A 25,581-nucleotide genomic window follows, 5' to 3' on the forward strand; every position below is an offset into this window, starting at 1 on the left:
CGGTCTCAGCGCTCCTCCCACACCCCGGGGAGGGAGGGAACAGTGCTCGCGGTTCAGTCTGCACCCAATCACGCTGGACCTGGATCCCGGCTGTCTGGCGCCCAACCCACACCCTCTGGCTTTCCCAGCTCTTGCCCAGTCTCTCCACGGAGCTTCTGATAACAGATTTTTAACTGTGGTGTGTTGTTCTGCCAAGAGTACATACTCCTCTCGCAGTGTTGGACTTAGAAAATGATGACAGCACATAGAGCACTCAGTCCATGCTCGACGCTGTTCTAGAGACGTTGCGTGTATTTTGTTTGTATTGATCGATTCGACAAGCATGTATCCAACACCTACCTCATGTCAAGCTGGGTGCTGGAGGCTGGCGTTGTATCAAAGCAATTCCACGTATGGAACAATGTAATGAATCAGTCTATTTAACCCTCGCAACGACCTGTATTATTTGCCCAATTTTACACATCAGGAAGACAGGCATAAAGAAGTGAACCGATTTGCTTGTGAAGGTCATGCCGCCAAGAAGTGTGCCCGTGGGACGTGAGCCAGGGGGTCCTCCAGCTCTCAGCCCCATGAGCGCTGCATTTCAAACCACACAGTGAGCACCTACTTTGTGTGCACCTGGGAGCAACACGTGTCTTTATTTTTCAAGCACAAATAAGTGGCTGACACTTCCGTAGTTATAGGGGGAAGTTTCAGAAAACTGGCTCAAGTCGCTAACTTCTGGTTCCTGAAAGGCATAGAAATGGACAGATTCATGGGCCACAAATAATAACCATTGTCAGCAACTTTATAAGGTCCAACCAACGTGGAAGGTGGTCAAGACAACACTGGGGCCATGACTCAGGCGGTGAGTCATACACTCTTCTGGTTTACAGGAAATATCCACCAATTTAGCTTTGCTACTAAACTGCAGACCATTCTGCTTTTTTAAAAACCAGTAAAAGAGCAAATATTAATTTGCCTTTATTACAATATTTTAAAGGCCATGATATGAGGTCTCCATTTCCTACAGACAAAAATCCGGCATACTTAACACGAACAAGAAAAGGAATTACTGTATCCTTGGGGGAACAAAACCCAGATTAACGAATTTTTTAAATGACGTGAATGCAGTAAAAAAAGTGTACGCTCCATAAAATTGACGCTCAGTCTTACTAGTTTGTTGAATGAACTAATGACTACACAATGTAAAACACGATGACATCCAGGTTACCAGTCTGCTCTTCGAGCGTAACGGGGACGGGCAGATCGCGACACCCAGGCATCCCGCAAAGTAGGCGGGTCACCTTAGGGGCAACCTTTACCCGCTCAAAAATTCGTCTCACATTAGCAGTGAGGATTCGGGCGTCACCCCGAATCGTTATTTTCCTTACTCATAAGTTTAAGGCATAAAAGGTTTAACGTGTTACTTCCTAGGTTATGAATTTCATTCTCATTTACCCTACGGTGAGTATCAAAGTTGACCGTTGAATTCAGAGCTACGTTCCATTGAAGTTGGTCTTAATCATTAGTTAATATTTTATGTCGCTTTTCATTTCATGTGTTCTTCCGGGGAGAAGCGGGAACGATAGTGCTCCGATCCGCCGTATGCAGATAAGCAGTGAGTGTCGCTAAGGTTCACGGGGAGCTCCCCGCCCCTTCCGGGCCTTGCCTTGTTTGAGCTGTCGCGAGAGTTCGTCGACCGAACGCCGGAAACAGTTAGTTGCTCCGTTGCGGCCGAAGGGGCGGGCTCGAGGTCTGGAGGAGCTAAGCTGCTCGGTAGTGCAAGATGGCGGACATCTCGTTGGACGAGCTCATTCGGAAGCGCGGGACTGCTGTGAAGGGGCGGTAAGTGGCCTTTTCCCGCTCGGGGTTCTGGGCCTAGCGGGGGTCGGGGCGGAGGAGGGAGCGGCCCGGCGGGACGCGGAGGGCCGTGTGCGCCCGCCCCCTTCCGTAGCCGCGCTCCTCATTGGCTCTGCCGCCGCGGCCGCCGCGGGCCCGACCGTCCGGCCGCCCACTGGCTGCGGGCTCCGGCGCTCCGGCGGGCCCGGGGAGGCCGGCGGGGCCGCGCGTCCTCACTGCTAATGTGGGAGCGGCCGGGGTGCTTGGCGGAGGGGACTGGCCTCTGGGTGTCGCTGGGCCGTGACGTCCGCGCGGCCTCCGGATTCGGGCGCCTGAACTTCGCGGGGCAGTGACCTGCTGGGACTCGGCCCGCGCGGGACCTGCGGAGGCGGAGGCCCGGCCCCGGCCCCGTGCTGTGCGCGCCCCGCGCCGTCTGCCCGCGGACGGCTGAGCCGGGGGCCGGGCGCGGGCGGGACACGGGGGACGCGCCGCAGTGGGACCGTCGGCGGCGGGCGGGGCGCTGTGCGGGGGTTGGCGCTCTGTGCCCCCGGCGTGCTCGGACCCCGCGCGCTGCTGTTTGTCGCTCCCCCGGGGAGGAGTGAGCGCGGACGTCCGTGAGCAGCCCGGCTGCACAGGTGTCGCTGCCGTGTCCCGCGCCGTCGCTCGCTCCGCAGACGTGTCCCCTGTGCCCTGGTGGAAGGTAGATGCTGCCTCTTGCTGCGAGCTGTACCCTCCGCTGCCGCCTGCATCGGCGCCTTGGCGGTTCCCGGGCCAGCGCCCCACCTGGCCTCCGGCCCGTGACGGCCACTCCCGGGCCCTTCTCCCCCGGTCTCCCCTCTCGTAACCGCTGGGGCGTTGCAGCCGGGCCCTCTGGCCGCTCCCCGACGTGTCCCGGTTCCGTGGATTTGCTCAACAGTTGCCGAATGAGCCGCTCTCCCCGGACGTGCTCCCTGTGCGGTCCGTCCCCGCAGTGACTGAGTGTCCGTTGGGTCTGTACTGTTTCTCTGGCCGACGCGTGCGGTCCTGGCCTGGGCGGCGGGTGGGGCTGCAGGGAGGCGCGGTGTGCAAGGATGGGAGGAAAACAGGCTGCACCGCCGGCAGACCTGGGACCCTGGCCGGCCCAGCTGTCGGGTTCTGGGCCTCCGTGGCCAGAGGACTTCTGAGCTGGGCAGTGTGTAGTAATGGTTCCTGACAGGTCGTTGGGACGGTTAAATATAAGAATGTATTTTAAAATCTGTACCACGTAGTAAGTGTTCAGCGAATGATGGCCTCATCTGGGACCTTTGCTTAAAGGAATAGAAGCCAGAACCGCGCCCCGGGACGTGCTGGGTAAGCACTGGGGCCCTCCTGTCACACTGCCAGGGTTCAAGTTCCTGCTTCTCCCACCTTCCATGCGCTCTTATGCAAGTTACTTAATTATTTTATACCTCTGTTCGCCTCATCTATAAAACATGGATACTTCCTTAGGTTATTGTCCAGATTAGGTGAATTAATAGAGCTAAAGTACGACAAAAGTGTCTGATGGAGGCAGCCGGTTAGCTCAGTTAGAGCGCAGTGCTCTTAACAATAAGGTTACTGATTCCATCCCCACAGGGGCCACTGTGAGCTGCATCCTCCACAACTAGATTGAAATAACTACTTGACTTGGAGCTGATGGGTCCTGGAAAATCACACTTAAAAATAAACAAAACTTAAAAAAGAAAAGAAAGAAAAGTTATTTTTTCTAAAAAGTGTCTGATGGATACTAAGTGCTCGACAGATGTTAGCTATTTTTTAATGGACGGCTTTTAAGTAAAGAAGTAACATCCAGTTTTCAGTGTGACACTTGCTTTGCTCTAATGTGCAGATTGGATTGGGGGAAAGTACAGGTAAAGAGACCAGTGTAGAAGAAACTTGACTGCATGCTGTTTGTGTTAAACCTGGAAATTCCATTTTTATTTTATTTGCAGAGCTAACAAAGAGAAAAACTAGATCTGGCGGGGGTGGGGGGGCGGTCAAGAACTGTAAAAGGTCTGAATAAATGTCATTTCCTACAGTAAATACAGTCTATTCTACATGCCCACTAGAAGTCTCCTTACTGGAAATTTTGGTTGAACGTAACATGGATGTTCTCATGAGCTTAATAATTTTGGAAGAACCTATGGCTATCTCAGAAAACGTCCTTCCTCTTAGGGAAAATAGCAAAAGACTGAGCCTGTAGAAGTGTAAATCACCTTTCCCCACAGGTCATGGAATGTTCTTTAGAGCAGCCATTCTGTTCCATGTTCTTTGCCCCAATTATCAAAAGGTTCCTTGATGAATGCAAAATTAAAAAAAGGGAGGGGATAATTTCGAGTGCTGCTTCATCCAGGCTGTGGGGAGGCGCTGTTCTTCCCACGCCCAGCACATCTCCAGTGACTTCAGTTGCTCCAGACGCGTGGATGGGTCTCCTCAGATCAGCACGGGGCAGCAGCTGCAGTGCGACCTGCCCTCTGGTCACTTTCTTCCAGATGTGAGAGGATGCTGATGAAGTCAGTCAGGGCGCCCTCTGGTTTGATCAGTTTAACTCTCAGAAGATAGCTGTCTGTCTGCTGCCTCCCCGTGGTTTAGATGATGGGGGCAGGCAGCCTTCCTTAGTGGGAAAACTGGGCCTTGAGTGTGTTGGAGTTGGCAGCCCTGGGCCACATGCCCTGTCTGGGGGGGTCCTTGGAGTCATGGCGGGAGGGGAGAAGTCCTGGTACTCATTGCTTGTTACCCTGTTGAAATAAGATAAAGGAAGTGTTGACCTAAGACAAAGAGGAGGAAAACTAGTTGTTACATAATTGGAGGAGTGGAGAATTGCAATTTAAAATGAAACATCTGCACAAGACTCCATATGGGGAGGGAAAGGGGATAGTGTCTTGTTTTTCTTCGTGTCTCTAAAGCACCTAATTCAGAAATGACCCTCAGTAATAGAACCAAATTGTGTTTTCTCCTTTTAAAGATAAGCTTAACACATATATGCTCTAACTCAGAGACCCCCCCTGGATTAAAACCCACTTTATAATAATCCAGGCCCCCATCATTGGCTCGAATCCTTTGGACTGGGCATCTATTCAGAGCGGGCTCCAGTCCGGGTCTGGGGGAGAGAGCTGAGGCTTCCGTGGGGCATTTGCCCTCCCACCCACAGCACTTTTGCCAGGTCCCCGTGGAATACCTGGCGAATGTCTGGAAGCAGTGCAGCATTGCACCGTTTCAGGTGTGACAGCGGAAGAGACTTGCTCAAAACCTCCCTCTCCCCTCCTCGCAAACACTTACTGAGGCCAAAAGTGCAGAATGGGTTTCGGGGACATCAGGTCGTCTGCAGGCGGAGGCAAGGCTGCGGGCAGAAGTTGGGGCCAGACCAGAAGCTCCGCTGAGAGGTTGGGCTTTGTTCGGGAACCCTCAGCAGTTCTTAGCAGGAGGCTAAGATAGTGGACTCAGTTTTAGAGACCTGCCCCTAGCAGGAGTGTTTATTTGAAAAATTCTTGATGACTAATACCTGCCTTATAACGAGTACTGCTGCCAGTTGGGACGAATAGCTCTATTTTTGTGCAGGAAGAGGAACAGTGATTATAAAAAATACCTGAACTCTGAACCCCTCTAAAGCTGTTCATGAAAGAGTTAAAAAGAACTGGTGTAAACCAGAGAGCGGAATGCATGGAGGCATGGAGTCAGGGAAGGTAGCTTACACGTTCTCAGATGTGCACAACACAACTGCTTCTTTCCCTCCCCCAGAGGTACTCACGCCTTGTTACTGTAGATAAAATACTATAGCACAAGGAGGGTACTTTCGGTCTTTCTCTCCTGACCAGTGTATGGTGTGTGGGTGCAAGCGAGCACACTGTCAGCCACCCCAATGTGTGTTCACCCGCTGGTCACTAGAGAGTTCGCCTTGGCCTGGAGTGACTGGTCCTAAGATTCCCCTTGAGGGGCGTAGTACTCACCCTTCCTTAACACTTCAAGTTCTGGTCTTTATATATATTTTTAATTTTTTTACTCCTTTATTCATCAGTATATGAGAGTGTACTTTCCCCATATATCTATAACACTATGTTACCGCTTTTTTTTTACTTTTTTAAAAAGATTTATTGGGGAACAGTGTGTACCTCCAGGGCTTTTTTCCAAGTCAAGTTGTTGTCCTTTCAATCTTAGTTGTGGAGGGTGCCGTTCAGCTTCAAGTTGTCCTTTCAGTCTTAGTTGTGGAGGGCGCAGCTCAGCTCCAGGTCCAGTTGCCGCTTCTAGTTGTAGGGGGCGCAGCCCACTATCCCTTGCGGGAGTCGAGGAGTTGAACCGGCAACCTTGTGGTTGAGAGCCCACTGGCCCATGTGGGAATCGAACCGGCAGCCTTCGGAGTTAGGAGCACGGAGCTCCAACCGCCTGAGCCACCGGGCCAGCCCTGGTCTTTATTTTTGACCACGGTTAATGTGGTGGAGCTCCCACTAGATACAGTGAAGTTCAGATCCAGCCTCACCATCGTAGCTCTGTGATGGAGGATTCCCTCCTAGAGTCTCAGTTTTCTCTTCTATGAAATGTGGATAATAACCCAATTCCCAAGAGGCATGAGGGTTAAAGGAGGTGTGTCAAAGTGTATGGACCTTCAGTAAGTGCTCAAAAACGTGTTAGTTGAGGTCATTTGCATTATAAAATCTTCCGTACACCCTGATAGCCAATTGCCCCTCATGTGGCCATGGCAGATATTGCTGGTCACCTACTTATCAACCATAGACTCCAGTGAATTCTCTTTAGAGCACTTGAGACAGCCATAACTGATTATCAGAGAGGGAAATTGTTGAGGAAAATAAATAAGGTTAGAGAGGCCTAATCTCCCCCACCCCTCCTGCAAAGGTTTACGAATCTGCCCCTTTCTCCCTTCCCCGTTCAGGGATGTGAAATTTGTTTTCAAGAATCTGATTGTTCTCTAGGTAGCCACAGATCTGACTACTGTCACTATAGATGCTTGCCTTTTCTAGAACTTCATAGAAATGGAGTCATTCAGTAGGAACTCGTTGGCTTCTTTTACTCAGTATAATGTTTTTGAGTTTATCTGTGTTGTTCGATGTATCAATAGTTCATTCCTTTTTACTGCTGAGTAATGTTTCATTGTATGGATGTACTACCACAGATGCCTGTTTACCTGATGATTGGCGGGCGATTGGTCTGTTATCAGATTTTGGTGGCTATGAATAAAAGCTACTCTGAAAAAAAAACGAAAGAATTTCATTGTTCCTTTAGTTATTCAAAATAATCACTTCCAGTTGGTTATCCTTTTTTCTCCTATTTTATGGGCAATGTTTTCTTTCTCGAATGATTGATGACATTGGGTGACGACTTTTTGAAAGCATAACTGATGCCTTGGGGTCTAGATTTGCCCAGTTTTATGGTATTGTAAAATCACACGGAGTATCATGTAAGATCATCCCACCTCCTTTCATTAAAAATAACTGGAACCTTTGGTAATGAGAGTAGCCTGGTAATGGAAGGAGGTGGGATTTGGAGAAAGCGGCCAGAGGAAGATAGGAAATCTTCAGGACAGGCTCAGGTTTGCATTGAGATGTGTCTGCCCGCCCCTGTCTGGTGGCTGCGCTCATCTGTGGCGTCTTCCAGTGTTGACGTTTGTGCAGCCTGGTTCCATCGTCATGTCCTCTCAGCCAGAGACCTTTCCTGAAGCTCCTGCAGAGGGCTGGGAACTCACGCTCCTTGGGACAGGCAAGGTCCTTGTGGTTCCCACGCTTAGGATCAGGGCCAGAAGGGTCCTATACCCCTGCCTGTGTGGGTGGGAGCCGGGCAGAGGGATTGGTGGCCAGGATCCTAGCAGGGCGCTACTAGTCGGTGGCAGCTGGACAGGGCTGCCTTTGCAGAGACAGGTTTTAGGAGAAGCCCTTTGGGGCAGCCGTCGCTTCTCCCCTCTTACCTCCCCTGGGTTTAGAGTAGGAAGGAGGGAAGCTTGGATCCTGTTACAATGGAAGAGTTGTGGGCTCTGGAGCCTGTGAGACCCAGCCGTGCCACTAACTCTATGATTTGGTTCCTCCTCTGTAAGAGGGAGGTGATGGCAGCTAACTGAGATTGGGAGCCTGGAAGGATAACAGTAAGAGCCCCGTAGGGTCCTGGACATTCGGCAGGAGCTGGGGATCAGAAAGCTCTTTGAGCCTCTGTCATTCCCCCGGAGCAGGGTTGACACAGGTGAGGAGCTGTAGGGTGTGCCCCTGAGAAGCTCTTGGTCCTGCGGGAGATGCAGGTCTGCAAAGGAAAAGCACGGTGACGCCGCACGCTAAGTGCCTTAATGGAAGCTTTGTCCGGTGCTTGAGCGCTCCTAGGAGGGGCCTCCTGCTGTGCAAGTGGTGCGTGCTAGGTGAAGAAATGCTCTTGGGGGGAGGGGAGCTTAAGTGCCTCCTCGGGTAGCTGCCAGGGCTGCAAGAGCAAAGAAGCCGCCAGCTGTGGGCTGCAGTGGCTGCTTTCCATTCAGTCTGCCTGGAATTAGATGCCTTTACACGCTGCCCTTCCCGGAGCCCTGGGCCTCGCAGCCTCCCCGCCGCCCTGCAGGTGTCCAGTTGCTCATGCCGTCCTCAGTCAGACTCCCGGAGAGGAGTGGTGATGATGTGGGTGTCTGTGCCCTCCACACCCAGGTCAGAGCCGGGGGGCAGGAGCTGTTTCCTCACCATGCTCTTTGTTGACCTGCTTGCCCAGCCCAAGGCCTCAGGCTTTAGAGGGGTCCAGTCTGTGATGAGTCCAGGATTTCTCCTGCCGTGCTTTTCCCTAACTTTGGTCTCATCTGGATCTGGACCTTAAATGTTGATCAAATCCATTCCCCATCTTATGAGCAGGCCGTTAGTAGTAGCTCCTGGTCTGAACCAATAACCTGTTGCCTTTCTTTAGTCAATGTGAGGAACGTCCAAACCTGTAGAGAATTTTTATGAGTTTATTTGAGCTAAATTGTCGACAATCTCCAGGAAGCAGAATCTCCACGGATTAAGAAAAGGCTCCTGAGAATGGCAGCTTTGCAGCTTATTTTATACATTGGAACCAAAGGAGGAGACACAAGGAATACATGAAATCCATTGGTGGTAGACTGAGGGGGCGGGAGGAAACAAAGTAGGGAAATCTCTGGGATTGGATAAAAAAATAAAATGGAGAGACACACACTTCTTTTACACGGGTGGGTACAGGATAGTTAATAATTAACATTTATAGCATACAGAGATGGTATTCAGGGGAACAAGATAACAACGAGGTTCTGTGGTCTCCTGCTGTGGTGTGAAATTGTACCCTGAGGGGTCTGGAAAAGGAGATTACTCTGACATTCTAAGGGTGTGTTACCTTAGCTGCAAAAAGACAATAGACGGGCTCACTTAAGGCAAAGATTCACCTTTGTCAAGGAAGTTCCTGGCCCAGGACGTGACTACCCTCCGTGACTCTCTTTTAGTTAGGAATCTTTGTGTTAAGACCATCCTGTGTGGTTACTTTGAGTTTGTGAGGCCCCCATGCAGCCCCCTCTCCCCCCTCCCCCCGAGCTTTGGTGTGTGGCCTCTTTTTCGCCCACACTTTAATGGGCATCACCAAAAGATGCAGGGAGTTGAAAGCATTTAAAGAAAAAACGCCTGTGGGGCCACCTCACCTGTGTGGGGGCTAGCAAAAATACATAATACTTTTTCTCCCACCTTCTAAATTCTCACTGGGCTAATAATCAGATTAACAGGCAGATTAACAGGAGAAAGTCAAATTTTAATACATGCCTATGGGGAATTCATATAAGCATGAAAATTCCAAAGACACTGAGGCAACACTGGACATACATGTCATTTCGGAGAAAACGGGGAGAGTAGGGGGTCTGAGATTTTAAAAGTGAGAATAGGCGATTAGCAGGTAATTGAGGAAGAGCTGAACACACAAGGCCAGGCCACCCAGAAACAATGAGACGCAGCGGGGCTGGTGGGGGAGGCGGATCTGGTAATCAGGCTCCTGCTTTGGAGTCTTCTGCTAAGGTGATTATGTGGTTTCCCTTCTTCCATCTGAGTCTCTTAGGCAGGAAGGGGGTAAGGTCGGAGGTTCTGTCTGAGTCTTTTGTTTCGTAATGAACAGCTTAAAATCCGTATCCCAAAAGGCAGTTTCAAGGTGGCAGAACTTTGGTCCCCTTCATCTGCTAGTTGATCGTGGGGTAGGGCTTGGTTATGAAGCCCGTCTGAAGCTGTAGGTTTCTGTGGTCGCCAAAAAGCATAGCCTCGCGATTGCCCATGACTTCACAGGCCACCAGGCCGAGGGTGGTCCAGGCCAGGGAATGTGGACGCTTCTGCCACACAGCTGTTTACCGCTCCCCATTGTGCTTACTGGCCTCCCTGAACACCTCATTCTTTTTGGCCTTGCTTTTCCTATCCCCACCCCTGACCCCCTCTAAACCTAGTCTGATGGTTTCTATAAACGACCATTTCCACTCTCTGTTCTACCCAGTTTTTGTATAAACCCGCAGCAAAGTATTTAAATCCTAAAGTAATTTGCCATTTTTCACAGAAAAATGGTACTGTGCATCACTGCCCTAGGTAAGGGTCTGGCTTACCGCAGGCTTATTCTGATGATAATAGATGGAGGTCCAGGTTTTCTTTTACTGGTGCCAGGCCTACTCACCTTTGGATGTACTGCTGTTAGCACAGGAGCTGGTCGAAGAAGGAAGAGACAGTGGGAGCAATGAGCCCCATTCATCCTCCCTCCCCTGCCAGTGCACGGTGGGAAGAGGAAACAGGCAGATGTAGTAATAGGCGCAGAGGAGGTCTGTCCCGGAAGAAGCAGAGGTTTCCCCCCAAGGCAAGATGTGGCTGTGGGAGTTGGGGGTCCCAGACAGGGCGCCTGCCACTGGAGTAGTGTTTGTGGTGGCTGGAGTGGCAAGGCCTCACGGTGCGGTGGGCAGGTGAGGTGGGCAGAAGCCTGCAGATCCCAGCATTGGTCTTCTGTTTACTCTCAAGCCATGGAAGGGCCAACAGAGGAACCATAGAAGAGAATGGGGCTTATTTAATGGAGTTTAGTTCATTTCCGATTTTAAGTGTTTCTGAATTTAACATTTTTGTTGTTGCAGATGACAAGGAATATAGATTTGGTCTTTGTCCCTGGCACACAGTTCTTAAAACCCTTGGAATTTCCCGAGTAATAGGGGTGATAGGCGCCCCTTGTGATCTATTGAGACGGCTCCTGCTGGGCTCATAGATCGCTTTGGGATGGGGACTGGTGACCAGAGAGACCAAGGCATGAACAGCCCGTTGGAACTTGCAGCCTCCCCCCTCTCCTCAGCCTGGACCTCAAGCAGGACAGGGGAACTAGAGATTGAGTAAATCATCAATGGCAATGATTAATCAGTCATGCTTACATAATGAACCGTGCAGAAGAACCCATATACAATGGAGATCAGAGGGCTTCCGGGTTGGGGAACACATCCACATCTCTGGAAGGTGGTACGCCCAGCAGGGGCTTCAAACGCCACACCTTCCCCCATCCCTTGCCTTACACATCTCCTGTTTAGCTGTCCTGAGTTGTAGCCTTTATAGTAAACCGGTAAGAGTAAGTAAACTGTTTTTCCTGTTCTATGAGCTGTTCTTACGAATCACTGACCTTGAGGAGGGGGGTTGTGGGTCCCCTCAATTTATAGCCAATTGATTACAAGTATGGGAAGCCCAGGACTTGGGCTTGGCATTTGAAGTGAGGGCTGTCTTGTGGGAATGAGCCCTTCACCCGTGGGGTCTGTGCTCACTCCAGGTGGCCAGAGTGAGACTTGAACTGTAGGACACCCAGTTTGTGTCTAGAGAATTTGAAAATTGGAAAAAACCCACGCATTTGGTGTCCAAAGTGTTGTGAGGAGGAATAGTTTCTTTTCTGTAAGCCCTCTGTCTGCAGTCTGTTAGTCCTCTGCCTCCTGATGAGACCCACGCCTTGGCTTTCCTGGTCCCAGCCCTGCCTTGGAGGAATGAGGCTGCCAGAGGCCAGCTGGCACCCTTGGTTAATCAGTTAACCTTTTCCAGCCTGTTGGCCCACTGTCAGTTGGGCATTCTGATGCCCAATTCACGGGGTGCTGAGAAGGCTGGCTGAAAAAAATGGGTGTGCAAGAACTTTGAAAACTGAAGTTGCTCTTCAGCTGTGTGGGGTTGTGATATTTGGGGGATATACTTATTTTATTTGACTGGCATTGTTTAGGGGTTATTGTCCCTAATGGTGTCTCAAAACACTTGGTCTGGGGAGCAAGACACTCAACCTAGTGATAGAAACCGCCAGGCCCTCCTTCCTAATTTTGTTCACAGTGCCAAGTTAAAAGCCGTAAGACTAGGAAAGAAGCCTCTGTTAGGCTTAATTGTTTCCTCAGGAAGCAGCTTTCTGGTTTCTCCAGCCTCCTCTGTTCCCGCATTACCATGACTCTACATCCATGGGCTGCTGCTGCTACCCAGACGCCCTTAATGCTGCGATTTCTGTTTGCAGGCTCAACGTCAGACCAGGAGTTGGAGGCGTCCGCTCTCGTGTTGGGGGCCAGCAGAGCCTCCTCAGCCAGCCGGCACGCACAGCCACCTTCCAGCAGAGGTTCGATGCCCGGCAAAAGATTGGCCTCTCAGATGCCCGGCTCAAGCTGGGAGTCACAGATGCCCGGGAGAAGCTTTTGCAGAAAGATGCTCGTTTCCGGATCAAAGGGAAAGTGCAGGATGCCAGAGAGATGCTGAACTCCCGCAAGCAGCAGAGCGCAGCTCCGCCGCAGAAGCCCCGCCAGGTGGCCGATGCCCGAGAGAAGCTCAGCTTGAAGCGGAGCTCCCCTGCTGCCTTCATGAGCCCCCCCGTCGGGACAGTGACCCCAGCTCTGAAGCTCACTAAGACCATCCAGGTAGGTGTGGCTCTTGTCATAAATTTCAGGAAGCCGGTGACAACTATGGATTCCGACCGAGAGCAGGGGTCAGGAATGTTTGGGCAAAATGACAGTTCCCCCAGGTGATTGTGTCGTAACCCTATGAGGAAGGCAAGGTATTTATGTAGTTTTATATAAAAGAAGGGGGGGGTCCAGAGAAATTAAGTGACTTTCCCAAGTGAGACCTTGGTGGCGGGAAGAAGGTGAAAAGGACAAAACGTTTGTTGAGCATGTGCTGTGTGGCAGGCATTTACCATATGTGACCTTACTGGTTCCTCACTGCAGCCCTAGTTTTACTGAAGAAGAACCTGAGTCTCAGAGATGTGGGTTATTCTGCCCAGAGTTACACAGCTAGTCACTGGGAAGACCCGGCTAGGAGCCCAGTCAGACCTGGCTCCTCGTACGTGCGTGCGCGTGCGTGCGGGTGCCCTGGCTTCCGCCTCCGAGGGAGTGGAAACAGTAGCATTTACCCGGGCCAGCAGCTTTGTGATAGGAACGGCGGCAGCAGCAGCGAGCATTTATCAGGTTCATCGAGCCCTGCGCGGGCACCATCACATGGTCTCTGGGATGACGCGTCTTCCCGTCACTGTCCTGCTCTGGGTCCAAGGCACTCTGTAGGCCGTCTGCCAGAGACCAACCCTGAGTGCCTGTCACATGTGGGCATCAGTGGTCCTAGAGAGCGCAGGTGGGGCCTGTGGGACGGCTCGTGACCCGCGGGTGTTTCTAGGTTCCACAGCAGAAGGCCATGACACCACCTCATGCCCATCCTGCTGGAATGAGGATCAACGTTGTCAATAATCACCAGGCCAAACAGGTAGAGAGAGACCGTGTGTGTGTGTGTGTGTGTGTGTGACTGTGTGTGTGCGTGTGTGACTGTGTGAGTGTGTGTGTGTACATGTGAGTGTGTGTGAGCATGTGAGTGTGCGTGTGTATACAAACATGCACCCGGACCCATGCATGTGTTTTGATGGGCCTCCTGGGTGGATTAACTAAGGCCTAGCCCAAGGTTCCCAATTTGAAGAACTGGGGAGGGATCACATTTGACTTACTGTATTTTATGAGTTTTAAGGCGAGATTTCTTTACTGAGGAGAGGAGACATAACGGGCAGAGAGGCAAATTGAAAGTATTATTTTTTCATTATACAATCAATATGGGCATAATACAGAAAATTTACAAAACAGAAAGATTAAGATGAAAAAAAGTTTTCATGTTCCTGCTTTGTAAAGCCACCCATTATTGAAATTCTGCCCTGGTTCCTTCCTGTTATTTTATTTTTATTTTTTTTTCAAGATTTTGTTTGTTTGTTTTATTTGTTTTTAAGGAGGGCGCAGCTCACAGTGGCCCTTGCGGGGATCGAACTGGCAACCTTGGTGCCACCAGCACCACGCTCCAACCAGCTGAGCCAACTGGCTACCTCCCTTCCTGTTTTTTAAAAATGTCATTATCATTTATTTAACACATAGTTACAGTGGGGTTATATTTTTTAATGTAATTTTTAAATAATATTTATAATTTAATGCTTTTTTATATTTGTTAATTTAATTTAATGCTTTTTTATATTTATATAAAAAATGCAATTTTTTTATAATGCTATTTTATTTTATTTTTTTTAAGGAGGGCGCAGCTCACTGGCCCACGTGGGGATCGAACCGACAATCTTGGTGTTATTAGCACCACACTCTAACCAACTGAGCTAACCGGCCACCCCTTAATCCAATTTTGTATCATTCTTTTTTCACTTTATAACTCAAGCCTTTTTCTGTGAGTCACTTTTACTGTAAGCAGCATTTTTAATAACTGCATAATCCATTGAGTTGACATTCCAGTTCATTTAAACCGTGTGGCTGTACTTTTCACTGTTAGAAATTCTTCTCTGAACATCTTGTGGATAAAACTCTTTCTGGGGTTTGGGTTTATTTCTGTAGGTCAGGTTGCCGGATGGGCTTTCCAAGCCAAAGGATATAAACAGACATTTGAGGGGCTCTTCCTGGGCATCGCCCCCGTGTGGAAAGGCACTTCTGACGGCTCCTGGGAGTGGGAGCATTTTCGTGGGGCTCTGGTGGGTGGGGAGCCAGCCTGTCGGGACATGAGCCCCAGCCTCAGAGGCCAGTCTCCCTGGCACCCCCCACCCCACGCCTGCTTCTCTCGCCACCTCTCTCACTTCGGCCGCTGTCTCCCTGCTGTCCTTGCTGCAAACGTCTGCTGAGAGCCTGCATGCACATTAGCTTATATTCTTTTCAGAATTTATACGACCTGGATGAAGACGAGGACGTTGCAGCTCCCGTTCCTAGTAAACAGATGAAATTCTCAGCCTCGGGCAGCTTTCTCCACCACATGGTAGGCGTCCTACGTTTTTGCTGCACTTGCTGTGTGTGTCTGATCTGCTGGATGCAAGAGGAGGTGGAGAGTAGGGCCTTTCCGTTCAGAAACATTTCTTCTGGGTCATAAGATTTTCAGAATCAGAACTAGTTCAGCCTGTCATTTTATAAGTGCTGAGTCCAGGGTGTCTAGTGACCAGTTCAAGGTCCCACAGCCTAGAAGTGGGGAGCTGCAGCTCCCAATGGCTGTGCTTGAGACAGTGGGGGCAATGTGGGTGACCCTCCCAGGACGGAATCCCCTTTTCTTTCCTTTGTGGCAGGACATCCTACACGTTCCCCTTTGCTCCATGGTCAGCAGCTCCGGCCCATTCTTGAATTCCCTTGGTTGATGTGATAGCAGAAAAATCTGAACCTTACCTGTAGGCTCCATGAGGTGCAGCCTGCATGCAGGGAAGTCTTGACAGAGTAGGGTGCTCCTCAGACACCTGCAGAGAAGGAAAGAAGGCAGCATCTGGGAACGTCGGCAGGTCTGCGCTGCCCAGCTCAGCGGATAGAGCCAAATTACAGATAGGAGGCCAGTGGGCGCCCAAGCCAAGTGCCTTGGTTTTGCCTTCAGAGGCCCAAGGACTCAGCTTTGGTCACTACACTGAATGTGTGGACCAATCAATACCCTGTGAAGCTCCTGAGTGATATGTGAAGCTGAATGACATCTGTTTGTTACAAAGAGGGGGGCCTTTTTAATAATTAGACTGGTCAGCTGCTGGAGGGGGTGATGCCGGCTGGCTCAGTGGCTAACCCTAGTTGAGGACCCTAAAATGCTTTGTTTATAGTAACTCGTTTAAGACTCCTCCTTCCACCCTGTGAGATGGGTGTCATTATTTCCCCTTTTACTGTGAGGCATCAGCATGGGTGAAATAAGCCTGCTCTCTGTCACCCACCTTGTAACTGATGGGTCTGGGATTCAGGCGGAAACAGCTTTGCTCACGGCCGTGTTTAACCACCACGCTGTACTGGCTCTCGAGACTCAGAGAGTGGCTTGAGGAATGTGGAATCCCACATGGGGAGGACGCATCATCTAAACTGCGACCCTGCCCCATCCTCTGCCTTCTGGCTGCTGCATTCCTCTTCTCCCTGACTCAGTGCCTGCTAGACACTGCCCTAAATCAGCCAGGCCACCGGCCGCTTCTCCCTCGTGCATCGCTTTCTGCGGACACATTAATACTGGGGACTTGACCGCCTTGGATTTCCAAGGCACCACATCCCCAGTTAGGGGTTGCGGGGGAGAGGGGGAACTGTTTCTGCTGGTCTCCAGGGGCACAGTCTGTCACTGATAGGGTCAGGCCTATGCGCCGTGTGCCAGAACTGGGACCAGAAAGCTGGGAGGCTGGGCCTTCTTAAGAGTGTGTTCTTAGCCCCAGCCGTCCTGGAGCTGATGATGAGTCCATTGGGATAGAAGCATATCTTGGAATGCACCTGACCCCAAGCTTTTGGCCTTCTGACCAGCCCAAATTGCTGAGTTTTTATCAAGTCTAAATGGAGGGGGTGAGCCTATGGAGCCTGGTCAGGGCTGCGTGGACGCTTATTGCCAAGGGCTTCTAATGCTGGAAAGTGGCTTCTGTGAGTGGTGAGCAGGCTGTGTGTTGTTCCCTCCCACCCTGTTCCCTGTGGGATGTCACTGGCAGCGTTTTTAGCTTCAGGCTGCTAATGGGAAGCCAGGAGGCCTCGAGGGTGGGGTTGTCAGCACAGAGAGGGGTATCCGGGTCACTGGCAGCTCAGATTCCTGTCTGCCTCCTCGTTTAGGCCGGGCTGAGCAGTTCCAAGCTTTCCATGTCCAAGGCCCTCCCTCTCACCAAAGTGGTTCAGAATGACGCGTACACAGCTCCTGCCCTCCCCTCCTCTGTCCGAACAAAATCCTTGACCAACATGTCCCGGACACTCGTGAACAAGGAGGAGTCCCCCAAGGAGCTGCCGCCTGCTGAGGTGAGGTGAAGGTGAAGGGAGGAAGTGATCACACCAGTGGAGAGTGAGCCTGTGCGGGGTGGGCATGTGTTGCATGTACCCTGTGGTGTCCTCAGCGCCTCTCTGAAGTAGGCCTTGCCACCCCCATTTTACAAACTAGCAAATCAACACCCAGTGGCCCTTGAGCACAGAGCTCACAGGCAAGTGGGAAAAACAGAGGCAGACAGAGCACTCTGTCTGGTGACACAGTGGTTCTGCCCAGAGGAGAGCTGCTGGGAGCAGTGAGGAGAGAGCAGCAAATTCCACTGGGCAAAGCCAGGAAGGCTTTAAGGAGAGAGTGCCGTCTGAGCTGGGTGGGTCCTGAAACAGGCGTGGCGTTCCAGGCAGAGGTGCAGAGGCCTGAGAGGGCCCGGCGTCTTTGGGAAACGAGGCTCCATCCCTTACCATGGGGTGGTGGGGGCATGGTGGGCACTGAGGTTCCCTCACTGGAGCTGGGCCCTCCCAGTCACTTGCCTGGAGTGAGCTCTGCTGCCCGAACACGTAGCTGTCCTCTGCCTCTGGTAACGTGCTTGTCTCTGGCAGCCTGTCCTCAGCCCTTTGGAAGGCACCAAGATGACTGTGAATAACCTGCACCCTCGCGTCACCGAGGAGGACATTGTTGTGAGTATTGTGCCCTGTCGGAACTTTCAGTCTCAGCTACTTCTGTGTTGGGTCCCCGAGACCTCCCCCAGGATCCCTGATTCTCACAGGACTCCGCATAGGGTCATATCAGGACTAAGGTTCATTCATAACAGGATACAAAGCAAAATCAGCAAAGGGAAAAGTTCCTGGGTAAAGGCCGTGGGAAACCAGGCACAGGCTTCTGGAGTCCTCTCCCAGTGGAGACACACAGGATGTACTGGATTCCCCCAGCAACAAGCTGTGATGACCCGTGTGAAACCAAGGAAGCTCATTAGAGACTCCCAAGGTTTTTATTTGTTTGTTTGTTTGTAAGGGACTAACCAAAGTGCCAGACTCCCAGAAGGAAAGCAGGTGTTTGGCATAAACTGCACTGTTTGCACAAACAGCTCAGGCACAATGAGCCACTGTTATCAGTTAGGGTGATGGGGGAGCCCTCCCAAAATCCAAGTTCCCACACACCAGCTAAGAACCAACCTTGGAAGCAGGCCTTTCAAAGGATAGCAGTCAGGCTGGCTCTGTTTGCCCTTTTCCGCACAGCTTCTAAACTGGGGCCCAGGGCTTGTGCTGGCACGGGTCCTGAATGGGATCCCTTCGTCCTGGGTGCCACACCCAGTGTGTCACATTTCCTGTGAGTCTTCAGAACTTCTGCCTTGTCTAGGGGTTTCACATGATGATTCCAAAGGATAAGGAGTGAGATGGATTGGTGTTGTCTGGTGGTTGGCCTTCTGGATTCGCTCCTGGTCCATCTTGTTCCACCCTTGGTGATCATGGGCAAACCTGGGGGCCCAGATGCAACTAGTGCTTCTTTTCAACCTCATCTTCATTCAGGCACTAGAAGCTGTTAGTTTAGAAATCCAGGCACCCTTTAAGTCTGAACTGTCAGGTCGCAGAATGAATGCAGCTGGAGACTTCACCCTCTCCCAGCAGCTGAGTCCCAGTTTCTGGAACAGCCCACGTTGGCCACTGTGTTTGTTAATGATTTTGTGGAACACATAAGTGCTGTGTGATTGCTTTTAGTACTAAGCAGGCACCCCAGCGAGCAGTGCACACGAGAATGGAAATTATAGCCCACTTTGTGTAATACTTGACAAGTTATCAGGAATTTTAAAAATTTCTTCCTGATTATAAAAGTAATAATAGCTACCACTTACTGAGCACTTCCTGTGTGCCATGTACTTTATATGCAGGATCTTTGAAAATATAGAACAGTGAAAAACTAATCACCTCTAATCGCCACCACTCAGAGAAAACTGCCCCAAATAGCCTCCTCACTTCTTTTCTCCCCAGGGAAAGGCTGAAAGAACAACAGCAGTGAAGTGGGGATCATGCCTAGTATTCAGTTCCATGTTTTGGTGTTGATATTTGTATAGTCTCCTTCATCATTAAAAACGAATCATTTCACCAACCTTTTTACAAGTCTCTTTGGCCTCATAACGGCCTTGCAAAGGACAGTTGCAGGTGAAGAAAGGCTTGGACCACAGAAGTTCGCTAGCATCCAGCTCCATCTTGAGTTCCCTGTCAGGGTCAGTTCCTGGTCTGTGAAATGAGGAGGGATTGGAGTAAATGATGGTGATAATGTGGGTACAAAGCACCGCCTTAAAAACGAGCTCATTCGAACTTTCCAGCGACCCTGGGAGGTAGGGTAGACTGGTCCTTCTTTTCAGAAGAGGAAACTCACCCTCAGAGAAGTCAGTAACTTGCTGGAGCTGGAGGTCACACAGTTGAGAAGAGACAGAGCCCCAGGGATCACACCCAGGTCTGTCTGAGGGTGACCAGCTATCTCAGTTTTGCTGGGGACTCTCTGGTTAGCAGTAAAAAAGTCCCATGTCCTGGAAATCACCTCAGTCCAGCCAAGCTGGGACGGTTGGTCACTCTGCATAAAACCCCAGAATTTATTTCTAACAGATTCCTATGTGACATATTAGCCACTGTCTTGCTTTGATAAGCTTAGACATTCATTCTCATGACAGTTCTCTGAGAGAAATTCCACAACTGTTATCCCTGTTGGGGAAGCGCTGAGACAGGAGCACTTTGGGGGGGTAACTTATTAAAGGTCACAGGGATTCCAAGGCTTGTAAGCCCAGGCCCATTTCTCACTGCCAGCACAGCTTGTCCCCTCTTCTGGTCCATGCTAAAGCCTGTGGACATTCCAAGAACACCACCTAAAACTGAGCCTCCCTGAAATCTTGGGCACTGGGCATATTCAGCCATAGTACTGCCATCAGTCAACCCAGAGCTCTCTGGAATGTGTGAATGGCAGGCAGACACGATGAGGGTCCGAAATTCTCCCCCAACCCTAACCCCTCTTGTTCTTTGCAGGAGCTTTTCTGTGTATGTGGAGCCCTGAAGCGGGCTCGGCTGGTCCATCCTGGGGTAGCAGAGGTTGTTTTTGTGAAAAAGGACGATGCCATCACTGCATATAAGAAATACAACAACCGGTGTCTGGACGGTGAGTCAGGGAGAAATCACCCACTTCACCCTCCCACTCCTTACTGCTTCCTATCAGGCAGCAGGCCTACGGAACAAGCCTTCCTCTGAGATGGCTGGAACCTTCTAGGTACCAAGAACAGGCAGGGAGGTGCAGTCTCTGGGTAGTGCTGAGCTGCCAGCTGCCAGTCCACAGGGCCCCGGGTTTTCACCTGGCCCTAGCACCTGCTAGCTAGTGGGAAAACACCATTTCTCCATGGATACTTCTCTTAGGGAGCCTTGGCTAGGGTGCCAAGAGCTATAGCCTCCCCCTTCCAGGTGTTCTGCTCACTGCTAAGACCCGGGTTCCTTTAAGGAACCTCGTCTAAATGTTGGCACCTGTGTGAGCACTACTTCTAGTGAGTAAACTACTGCTTTCACTGAATTCAGATTCATTCATCTCAGGATATCCTGGAGAGAGGAACTCTGTCCATCATGCTCCTCCTATCCGCTCATTCGTTCCTCCAGTATTGTTGAGTAGCTACTGTGAACCAAGACTCTGAACTAGAACTAGAGATGCAGAGACTAATAAAACACAATGGGGTTCTGGTTTGCATTTCCCTGGTGGCTAATGATGTTGGCATCTTTGCTTATTGGCCATGTGCGTGTCTTGGAGAAATGTATGTTCAGAATCTTTGCTTACTTTTGGAGTTGTCTTTTGTTATTGAGTTGTAAGAATTCTTCACATATTCTTGATATAAGTCTCTTAGATAGATGCTTTGACAATAATTGCTCCCATTCTGCAGTTTGTCATTTCACTCCTTTTCCATATATGCATTTAGAGCAATGTATTTCCCTCTAAGCACAGCATTAGCTGCATCGCGTAGGTTTTGATATGTTGTGTCTGTATTTTCATTCATCTCAAAGTATTTTCTAATTTCTCTTGTGAGTTTTTCTTGGACCCATTGGTTATTTAGGATTATTTTGTTTAATTTCCATATATTTGTGAATATTTGTGAATTTCCCAAATTTCCTTCTGAGTATTTAAAGAGAATACATGTATTTTGCTGCTATTGGGTAGATGTCTATTGGTTTATCATGTTGTTCAGGTCTTCTGTTTCTTTGTTAATCTTCTGCCTGGCTGTTCTACACATTACTAAAAATGAAGTAGGGAAATCTTCAACTGTTTACTTCTCATTTTGCTTCTGTTAGTTTCTGCTCCATGTATTTGAGGCTTTGAAAGCTTTCTTAGGGTTGCTGTTTGGGTGACATATCTCCTTTTACTTTGAACCTTTTTGTATCTTTGAATGTGTCTTCGACAGACAGAATATATTAGAATCTATTTCAGATTAATACTAACATAATTCCAGTGAGAGAGAGAAACGTTACTTTTGTGTGGCTCTATTCCAGTTTTTTGTGCTGGTTTTTAATCTTTAAAAACTTTAAATTTCTTAAATTTCTTTTCTTTATCTTACTCTTCTTCGTCATTACTTTCCTTACCACATTTTCTATGCAGTGGGAGAGCAGTACTCAGTAGCAGTTAGTCTTTCATGTGCAAAGTAGAAGTCTGTACGTACGTTTTTGAATCCTCTTTTCACTTAATTTTGTAACATAAACATTCCCATAAACTAACTGCCTCACAAATAAGGTTGGATGGCTTCCCACGGAGTTCACTTCACTCTCATGTCCTGTACGAAGCAAGGTCTGCTGCCGCTTTGCTTCTCGGTGCTGTCATTGCCAAGGTTTCCTGGACCTCACACACTGGGGTTTTCTTAGTGCTGGGTTTTGCTGAAACCTGGTAGCCCCATCCCCCGGTGGTGCGTGCTTTGACCCGTGCTGATGGAGGTGGCAGCCCCTGTCCTTTTGTGAGCGATCCATGGTCTCATGGCAGAGCCTTTTCGTTGGTTTTTCAGGGCAACCAATGAAGTGCAATCTTCACATGAATGGGAACGTCATCACCTCGGACCAGCCCATCCTGCTGTAAGTTCCAAAGGCCGTGGTCCTGGGGACCAGGTGGGGAGGGGTCTCTGCTCGCTTACTCTGCACAATCGCCTCTTTATTCCGAGGGTTAAATGCCTGCACCACAGCTCCATTCCATGGTCTGTGCTCTGTGAATGGCAGTCGATCAGGGTGCTGAAATTTGTACAGAGTGGCTTGTCTCATCATTTCTGCAGGGAGCTGACCTCACAGGGGCTAGCATTAAGATGTAGTCCCAGCCATATAATTCAGAGACACCTGAGAAGAAAGCGGGAGAGCAGGCCTTTTGTTCCCTCTTTGCACAGCTGTGTGCATTGTCCAAGGGAATGGGCTGCTTCCTTGTGATGGACTCTGATGGAGATGGTGCTGGCCGCCCCCCCCCCCCCCATTTTGTTACATATGCCTGGGCGTCCGCGCCTGGTCCAGGACTGAGACTGAGGATTGTTTGGGAGCCAGATGCATAAAATGTCCAGACTGGCAGGACATCCTCTTACAGACAAGGAGACAGAGACCCAGGGAGGTCACTAAACTTGCCAGGTGGGCGGGGTGGTGCCGGGGAGGCCTGAAATAGACTCCCAGATTTAGAAAGAATTTGACCCGCATATTGAATTGTGTGATTTGGACAAGTTCTATAAGCTGTATTCCAGGACTAAATTGTATTCTGAAAAATGTGGGTTTGTGACCTAATAAGTTTGGGAACCATTGGACTAAACAGTTAAATTGATCTCTTTACTTGAAGACATCTCAGAATATGTAATCTGCTGACGTGTGTGACCATCCGTGAAGGCCATGCATTTTCTAAACTTAAAACCCCAGGTCACACAGGCTGCGTCTCCGTTTTCTTGTCAGCAGATTAGGAAGGTGACAGTTTGCTACAGATGAAATGAGATAAAGGAGTACGGAACGCTCCACATTCAGTGCCTGGTTTAGAGCAGTTGCTCAGTGGGCAGTGGGGCCCGTCCCCTGTAAGGTGAAGCTGACAAGGCTTTTGAGTCTTCTCTGCTCCACAGACGGCTGAGTGACAGCCCGTCCGTGAAAAAGGAGAGTGAGCTGCCTCGCAGGGTGAATTCTGCCGCCTCGCCCAGCCCTCCTGCCGAAGTGGACCCCGACACCATCCTGAAGGCGCTCTTCAAGTCCTCAGGGGCCTCTGTGACCACGCAGCCCACAGAATTCAAAATCAAACTTTGAGTGGGGAGCGAGACAGCCAGGAGCGGGAGCAGAGGAGGGCTGGCTCTGTTTCCCAAGGCAAAGCTTGTGACCAATGGGCCGTCGGACTGGAGGACCCTGGGTGGGGGTGGAGCACTTCCTCACTGGACGGGACCCACTCTGTGTAGTGTTACGTTAACGTTTCCTGTAGTGTGTTTCTTCCCCCGCCACCTCAGCACCAAGGCAGGTGTGTTGTTCAGAGAGTCTCTCCCCCAACTTCAGTCACATACTGATTCCTTGTCTGGAAATGGTGCCCTCAGTTGTCTGCGTGGCTTTCTTGTGGCTCCATGGAATACAGTGCAGGGGATGTGTGAAGGACACTGCTTTCTCCAGGGGAGAGGAGTTGCCTCTCCTTTTTCTTTTTGAAACTTTTTAGGTGGGGAACGGGAGCCAGGTGAGTTCCAGAGCTGTGTCACCCACCTGTCTGGCCAGTGGAGATGGCCTGGGTGGGGTCAGGTCACAGGCCTCTTGTCCCCTCACCACAGTTGGCTCCAGACCACTGTGGCAAGGGCAGGGAGAGGCTGCTGCTCTGCTGGGGAGAGTGCCCCCCAGTGACCCCTCGTGGTCTGGAGGGCCTGTACTGTCCCAGGGAGCCCAGAGGAAATCCTGAGAGCTCACGTTTCCCTTTCCCCTTGGTTATCCCGAGTGCCGCACCGCAGCTCGTGGCTTCTGAGTCTGAGTGCTAGGGGCTCGCATTGTTAGCCCTTCCAGTTCTAACTAGCCCAGCACTTGTCACACCCTGATTTTGTGTCAGTGCCAGCTCTCCACTAACTGTGACACTGGGTTTGGAGGACTTTTGATAGGGGAGATGTTGACTTGCTCCTGGCCCTTCCTTTCTGGTCTCGGATGAACAGGACAGTGTTCATGAGTGCCAAGAGGCATGTACCCAGCTGCCACCAAGGGGCACTGTCCCAATATTGTAAGGGACCCATCATCCATGACCAGAGGGGTATTTTCCTGCCTTGGCAGCGGGTGGGAGTGAAGTGGGTGCTGGGGAGGTAGTTGAGAAAACAAAGCAGCCCTTCCAGCACGTTCCCCAGGGAACATTGTTCCCTCAGCGTGGTTACAGGGAGTTGTGGCAAAACTAGAACCCAGGGGCAGCCCCTGAACCCCAAGACAGTGTTGCTGCACGGTCATTCTCAGTCTCCTACCGGTTTGTTGGGACAGCAGAGAATCTCCAGGCTGACGGAGCTGGAGAGAGTTGGGGAGCAGGATTCTGGGAGCTCTGTAGAACCAGGAGCAAGTGCTGTGAAAGGCACAAGCCCAGAAAGGAAAGGGCCCTGAGACAGTAAGAGCGTCTCATGACCTTCTTCCAGCCAGTGAAGAAAACGCTGGAAACTCATGTTTTCCCAGTTAACATATGTCAGGCAGGAAGGACACAGGGTTGAACCCAGCTCAGTCTTCCAGCTCTGAGGTTGCCCAAGAATGCAGTTTTTGGTCTCTTCTTCCCCTTGGAACAGGTGCAAACTTAGTTCTCCTTGGCAGCTGGAAGATATTCCTCCTACACTTTTCCCTTCTTGGCCCAAGAAAGCACCCAGGGCGGTAGGACCTGGTTTCTCCGGTCCTGAGCACGCACGGTCTGGTCACTGCGGACTCTGCCCCAGCAGAGATGCTATGGTCCTGCCTGCATGGCGTTACCCTCACCTCCCTCCAGCCCCATCCCACGCCAGGCTTCTCTGGGTGTCGCAGCTACAGCAGCCTGGCTGTGGCTGGAGTCTGTTTGTCTCCCCTGCTGACAGGATGTCATTGTGGGACACAGAAGGGAAGGTGCTGGGCCAGTCCCTGTGTCCCTCCTTCTCTCCCATTCCCCTGTATTCCCTGTCTGTGTCTCCTGTTCAGAAGGAGAGGAAGAAGCGTTAGGGGATGGAGGAGACTCTGTTACTTATCCATTTCTGAATAAACATTTGCTATTCCTACCTCTGCGCTGTCATTTCTTAAAAGATGCTACTAAGTGGCCTTGTGGGACTTGAAACCAGAAACAGGAATTAGCCTCTGCTTTCCTTCTCATCAGCTCTGACGTAGGACAGTTCCTCCTGGGCCTCACTGAGCCAGTCTGCACAGCCGAGCGAGTGTGAGCACTCATGGCTGTGGAAGCACCTGGCGCGGTAGTAACTCTACCTGCTGGGCCTGAGTGCCTCACAGGGCTGCGCACGGTCAGCTGGTGGGGCTGTGCGCGGGGAGCACAGAGGTGGGGCTGTGCGCGGGGAACAAGGGGGCCTGACTGATGGCTTTTGCTGTGGTTTGAAGAAGTTCAACTCAGAAATATGCCTCTTAGATCCACTATGCATTAGACAAACATTAACTAGTTGATGTTTTTTATTGTAAAATACATATAAATTTTACTGTCT

At 50.5% G+C, this 25,581-nt stretch overlaps 1 protein-coding gene across 2 annotated transcripts; it reads left to right on the forward strand.

The window, feature by feature from the left end:
• The first annotated feature begins 1,687 nt into the window (after window positions 1-1,687).
• POLDIP3 (DNA polymerase delta interacting protein 3) lies at window positions 1,688-25,581 on the forward strand. 2 transcript variants are annotated; one of them, XM_081058361.1, is made up of 9 exons: window positions 1,688-1,827; window positions 12,271-12,664; window positions 13,413-13,499; window positions 14,928-15,023; window positions 16,805-16,984; window positions 17,546-17,623; window positions 19,964-20,093; window positions 21,964-22,030; window positions 23,038-25,581. In XM_081058361.1, exons 1-9 carry the CDS (start codon window positions 1,769-1,771, stop codon window positions 23,213-23,215), a joined length of 1,269 nt encoding a protein of 422 aa, XP_080914487.1. In that variant the 5' UTR covers window positions 1,688-1,768; the 3' UTR covers window positions 23,216-25,581. The 2 variants fall into 2 exon arrangements, with proteins under 2 accessions (XP_080914487.1, XP_080914488.1); XM_081058362.1 differs by lacking the exon at window positions 13,413-13,499 and having other exon boundaries at window positions 23,038-25,152.

This window comes from Rhinolophus hipposideros, assembly GCF_964194185.1.
Source record: "Rhinolophus hipposideros genome assembly, chromosome: 9".
NCBI lineage: Eukaryota > Metazoa > Chordata > Mammalia > Chiroptera > Rhinolophidae > Rhinolophus > Rhinolophus hipposideros.

What these genes read in the sequence shown, in the direction of transcription:
- POLDIP3 (XM_081058361.1), top strand. Translation starts at nt 1,769, where the DNA reads ATGGCGGACATCTCGTTGGACGAGCTCATTCGGAAGCGCGGGACTGCT. An exon ending in AGCTCACTAAGACCATCCAG is followed by an intron (nt 12,665 to 13,412) that starts GTAGGTGTGGCT and finishes GGGTGTTTCTAG; the next exon opens with GTTCCACAGCAGAAGGCCAT. An exon ending in TCACCGAGGAGGACATTGTT is followed by an intron (nt 17,624 to 19,963) that starts GTGAGTATTGTG and finishes TGTTCTTTGCAG; the next exon opens with GAGCTTTTCTGTGTATGTGG.